Source organism: Oncorhynchus mykiss, chromosome 8 (genome assembly GCF_013265735.2).
Source record: "Oncorhynchus mykiss isolate Arlee chromosome 8, USDA_OmykA_1.1, whole genome shotgun sequence".
Classification (NCBI taxonomy): Eukaryota; Metazoa; Chordata; class Actinopteri; order Salmoniformes; family Salmonidae; genus Oncorhynchus; species Oncorhynchus mykiss.
The window spans coordinates 5,736,329-5,742,328 of NC_048572.1; the positions used below are offsets into that span (position 1 = coordinate 5,736,329).

General features: G+C 43.7%; 2 protein-coding genes across 2 annotated transcripts in view; one reads left to right on the forward strand and one right to left on the reverse strand.

Annotated features, from left to right (window-relative positions):
• LOC110529170 (stathmin-4) overlaps positions 1 to 3,243 on the reverse strand; it is a 90,076-nt gene extending 86,833 nt beyond the window's left edge. The window contains exon 1 of the mRNA XM_036984625.1: positions 3,130 to 3,243. The gene's annotated coding sequence lies outside the window, so the exon portion shown is untranslated. The remainder of the gene's footprint in view (positions 1 to 3,129) is intronic.
• emilin1a (elastin microfibril interfacer 1a) overlaps positions 2,617 to 6,000 on the forward strand; it is a 49,866-nt gene continuing 46,482 nt past the window's right edge. Inside the window, exon 1 of the mRNA XM_036984623.1 lies at positions 2,617 to 3,232. Within this exon, the coding sequence (XP_036840518.1) occupies positions 3,087 to 3,232 (146 nt within the window). The 5' untranslated portion in view covers positions 2,617 to 3,086. The remainder of the gene's footprint in view (positions 3,233 to 6,000) is intronic.

The window sequence follows — 6,000 nt, forward strand, 5'->3', positions numbered from 1 at the left end:
CGAAACAAGAAATGCCAAACCCGCGCTTCTTAACACCCGCTTAACCCAAAAGCCAGCCGCACCAATGTGTCGGAAGAAAACACTGTTCAATTTATGACCACAAGGAGTCGCTAGAACACAATGAGCCAAGTAAAGCCCCCAGGCCAAACACCTCCCCTAACCCGGACGACGCTGAGCCAAACACCTCCCCTAACCCGGACGACGCTGAGCCAAACACCTCCCCTGACCCGGACGACGCTGAGCCAAACACCTCCCCTAACCCGGACGACGCTGAGCCAAACACCTCCCCTGACCCGGACGACGCTGAGCCAAACACCTCCCCTGACCCGGACGACGCTGAGCCAAACACCTCCCCTAACCCGGACGACGCTGAGCCAAACACCTCCCCTGACCCGGACAACGCTGAGCCAAACACCTCCCCTGACCCGGACGACGCTGAGCCAAACACCTCCCCTGACCCGGACGACGCTGAGCCAAACACCTCCCCTGACCCGGACGACGCTGAGCCAAACACCTCCCCTAACCCGGACGACGCTGAGCCAAACACCTCCCCTGACCCGGACGACGCTGAGCCAAATAAGTGAGAAAAATCTCAGCTGTAAATAGTTCAACCTGTAGACAAGGCTTTATATAGCCGTTAATTATAGCTGGCATTGGTTACAATCTGCCACAATATCAATGTTAGCAGCTAAGGGATAGTAGACCTAGTTGGACAAGGACGGAATGGAAGGATGGAAGTTAGAGGTGGTCTCAATAGGACTCTACTTTTAACCAGGGCCCATAGGACTCTACTTTTAACCAGGGCCCATAGGACTCTACTTTTAACCAGGGCCCATAGGACTCTACTTTTAACCAGGGCCCATAGGACTCTACTTTTAACCAGGGCCCAGAGGACAACTTTTAACCAGGGCCCATAGGACTCTACTCTTAACCAGGGCCCATAGGACTCTACTTTTAACCAGGGCCCATAGGACTCTACTTTTGACCAGGGCCCATAGGACTCTACGTTTGACCTGGGCCCGTAGGACTCTACTTTTAACCAGGGCCCAGAGGACAACTTTTAACCAGGGCCCATAGGACTCTACTCTTAACCAGGGCCCAAAGGACTCTACGTTTGACCAGGGCTCATAGGACTCTACTTTTGACCAGGGCTCATAGGACTCTACTTTTAACCAGGGCCCATAGGACTCTACGTTTGACCTGGTTAGTAGTTAGCTTGACATTCATTATCCTGAAATGTACGCACCCGTGCAAAACGATCCATAGCAGTAATTCTGGTTAGAATGCACAGTCTCATTCTACAGTTGGGCATTCCAATTCCGTTCAGTGGGAGTAGTTAGTTTGGCACGAATAAGAGTTTGTCTGCTTCCCAAATGGCATCCTATACCCTACGGTCCCTGGTCAAAAGTAATGCACTATGTAGAGAATAGGGTGCCATTTGAGATGCAGACTTTGCATAGCTGGACATTCCCCAGAGTGTATTTTTGTTAGTCTACAGGAACATGTGACATTAAACTGAGCAGATTAAAACTGGTCTTTGATTACCGTCCCCCCACAAGTTCAAAACTCTACTACTCAGATCAAACGAGGAAGAGAGAACAGAGGAGGAGGAGGAGGGCGGTCGGTCGGGCATCTAGATTAGTTGTGGTTAAAGGGAGGGAGGGGTGGAGAGCAGAAGAAGGGTAAACAGTCCAACCATGCCAGACACTCTCTCTGTACTATATTGGTGCCACTGTATGAAAACTACATGGCATTGTGCAGTTAGAACTCTCTTGTAATTCACTAATTCAAATTCTAATTTACTCATTCTAATTCTAATTTACTCATTCTAATTCTAATTTACTCATTCTAATTTACTAATTCTAATTCTAATTTAGTCATTCTAATTCTAATTTACTCGTTCTAATTCTAATTTACTAATTTACTAATTCTAATTTACTAATTATAATTCTAATTTAGTCATTCTAATTCTAATTGACTAATTTACTAATTCTAATTCTAATTTAGTCATTCTAATTCTAATTTATTAATTCTAATTCTAATTTAGTCATTCTAATTCTAATTCTAATTTACTAATTCTAATTTACTAATTCTAATTCTAATTTAGTCATTCTAATTCTAATTCTAATTTACTAATTCTATGACGCAAAGGTTTATAGAACTCCAGTTCTAGAGATACTATATAGGTTATAATTTTCATATAATCAGAAAACAAAACATTTTGTAGAGGACTTCAAGTTAAGATATTCTCTCCCTCATTGTACAATATAGTGCTGCCTGCAGCATGGTAACAATAGTAGTAGCCAATCTATTGGCGTTTCAATGATAACAACAAAAATATATATATGTTTCATTGAGATAAGTATTGCATCATGACTACTTATGTCATCATCACTACTGTATCTTGTTGAACTGTAGTCAATCCTGTAGCCTACAGACAAAATAGGACTATCCCTCGTCAACATCTTCTGGTTGGGTAACTTCTAAGCCATTCATCCCCAAAACTAGATGTACTAAATGATACGTTCTTGGAAACCTATTTGAAGAAGAAAAAAAAAGAGGTTGATTTTTAGGGAGGAACTGCAAAGTGGACAGAGGTAAGGGGGAGTCTGAGAAGAAACCGACAGAGAGAGAAAAGAGTGAGTGGAAAGAGCGAGGGGAGAAAGAGCGATTGAGTGTGTGAGAGAGAGAGAGGGGGCTTAAGCATGAGAGGAGAGGAGTGAGGATGGATCAAACGCGCACTATCTTCGCATGACAACGATGACGACCACTTTATACTCCAAGACGTAATATTATTTTTTCACTTCACGTTTCAGGATAACGGTACACAACAACCGCAAACTTTATGAAATGCAGTGACTTGACGAGAAAGTAACGGTTCTCCTCACCAAAACTACATCAAACTCTTCAAATACAACGTATTTAAAAAAAATACATATATGTATAGTGTTACCTTCATTGTTTCACAACTCATTTATCGTGCTTCATAACCCCCCGCATAACTTTTTTGGATGGTTTTGGGACAGATGACAGAGAGATGACGGACTTATTTTGAAAAACTGCTCAATATATCTTTGAATCCCAAAATGGAATCGTCGCTTATGTACCTGTTTTTATCGTTGACGTTACCTGGAGTCATTTGGCGTGCGTCTTCGAATCCCTCGCTGAACAATCTCCAACCCGCTCTGAGCCAATCCAGTTCAAATGGGGGGAGAGTAGCGAGCAGGCACAGGTAACGTATACTTTATTATCCCATAATAACCAGTCACTATTGATGATACTTGCAATATGAGTCTACAGAAGTAACAGAACTGTTGAACGGTATACAATTTTCACCACTTTATCCGGAGTGCGCAATGAAGTTTCCTAGTATCGCCAAGCCTCCTGATCTCCGGAGCTAACATATTTACTCGCTACATATATGGAAATAGGAGGCATTTAAGGCTTTTAGTTTTCAGTATCTTTGAGAAACATTGTGCAATCCCCTAAATGCATAGGATATAGGATACTGTTCCCTCCAACACAGTCCAGTGATACTGTACTACAGTACAGGCAGTAATTGAGAAACAATCAGGAAGGGGAAAGGGGGATACCAAGTCAGTTGTACAACTGAATGCATTCAACTAATTGACATCCACGTCTTCAGCATCCAGTGGAACAGTGGGTTTAACTTCCTTGCTCAGAGGAAGAATGATATATATATATTTTTTTTACATTGTCAGCTCTGGGACTCGATCCAGTAACCTTTTGGGTTACTGGCCCAACGCTCTAACCACTAGGCTACCTGCCACCCCTGAAACAGTAGTTGGTGCTTTATAACATTATTTGGGAAACGTCAGTCTGTAGTGTGTGGCCTATAATCATATCTTACAGTTGATGACAATGTAATGGGAGTCCTATTTGAAGCTAAGCCGCCAACAGGGAAGCAACATGTGCAGTAGTATGACTCCCCTGATCCTACTGACAGCATGGCTATTATTGTCATGCCTGTAATGGAGCTGAGCTTTAGGGGACCCTGTGGAGGCAACCTCACCCGGAGTACCCTTAAAATGAAATGAGGAGCGTGTGTGAAAGAGAGAGAGAGAGAGGCAGGGAGAGATAGAGGCAGAGAGAGAGAGAGAGAGCGAGAGAGACGCAGAGAGAGGGAGAGAGAGAGAGAGACGCAGAGAGAGAGAGACGCAGAGAGAGAGAGAGAGAGAGAGAGAGAGAGAGAGAGAGAGAGACGCAGAGAGAGAGAGACGCAGAGAGAGAGAGAGAGAGAGAGAGAGAGAGAGAGAGAGAGAGAGAGAGTCTGTTAGCTATGGTCTGACCTCTATATAAAACACTCTGTTAGGGTCTGATCTCTATATAAAACACTCTGTTAGGGTCTGACCTCTATATAAAACACTCTGTTAGGGTCTGATCTCTATATAAAACACTCTGTTAGGGTCTGACCTCTTCTCTATATAAACCACTGTTAGGGTCTGAAGGGTCTGATCTCTATATAAAACACTGTTAGGGTCTGACCTCTATATAAAACACTGTTAGACTCTGATCTCTATATAAAACACTCTGTTAGGGTCTGACCTCTATATAAAACACTGTTAGACTCTGATCTCTATATAAAACACTCTGTTAGGGTCTGACCTCTTCTCTATATAAACCACTGTTAGGGTCTGAAGGGTCTGATCTCTATATAAAACACTCTGTTAGGGTCTGACCTCTATATAAACCACTCTGTTAGGGTCTGACCTCTTCTCTATATAAACCACTGTTAGGCTCTGATCTCTATATAAAACACTGTTAGACTCTGATCTCTATATAATCCACTGGTCGGCTCTGACCTCTGTATAAACCACTGTTAGGGTCTGATCTCTTCTCTATATAAAACACTGTTAGGCTCTGATCTCTATATAAACCACTGGTTGGCTCTGACCTCTATATAAACCACTGTTAGGGTCTGAAGGGTCTGATCTCTACATAAACCACTGGTCGGCTCTGACCTCTATATAAAACACTCTGTTAGGGTCTGACCTCTATATAAACCACTCTGTTAGGGTCTGACCTCTTCTCTATATAATCCGATGGTCGGCTCTGACCTCTGTATAAACCACTGTTAGGGTCTGATCTCTTCTCTATATAAAACACTGTTAGGCTCTGATCTCTATATAAACCACTGGTCGGCTCTGACCTCTATATAAACCACTGTTAGGGTCTGAAGGGTCTGATCTCTACATAAACCACTGGTCGGCTCTGACCTCTATATAAACCACTGCTAGGGTCTGACGGGTCTGATCACCTCCCTTTAATACACTCTGCTACTGGGTACTGTAAACGGGTCTGACCACCTCCCTTTATTAATACACTCTGCTACTGGGTACTGTAAACGGGTCTGACCACCTCCCTTTATTAATACACTCTGCTACTGGGTACTGTAAATGGGTCTGACCACCTCCCTTTAATAAACTCTGCTACTGGGTACTGTAAACGGGTCTGACCACCTCCCTTTATTAATACACTCTGCTACTGGGTACTGTAAATGGGTCTGACCACCTCCCTTTAATAAACTCTGCTACTGGGTACTGTAAACGGGTCTGACCACCTCCCTTTATTAATACACTCTGCTACTGGGTACTGTAAACGGGTCTGACCACCTCCCTTTAATAAACTCTGCTACTGGGTACTGTAATACTGTACTCCGTCACATAGTCAGTCAGTGTTGCTCGGTGGGATGGAGGCCAGACAATCCGACTCAAACGTCTTTCACTGCACTCCCTGGTGAAAATCACTGGACTGAGAAGAGAGAAGAGTAGCTACCCAGAACCCAAGGGCTGTGTCCCAACTGGCACACCCTCCCTTTAGAGTGGCATACTTTTAACCCAGAGCCCTGGTCAAAAGTAGTGTACTTAGACAGGGAATAGGGTGTAATTTAAGACGTAGCCCCAGGGCTGCTACTGCGTTAGAGGAAGGAATGTTGTTGGCCCTTTGTGCTACCGCTTAGACATCTGTTTGAACTCTGAG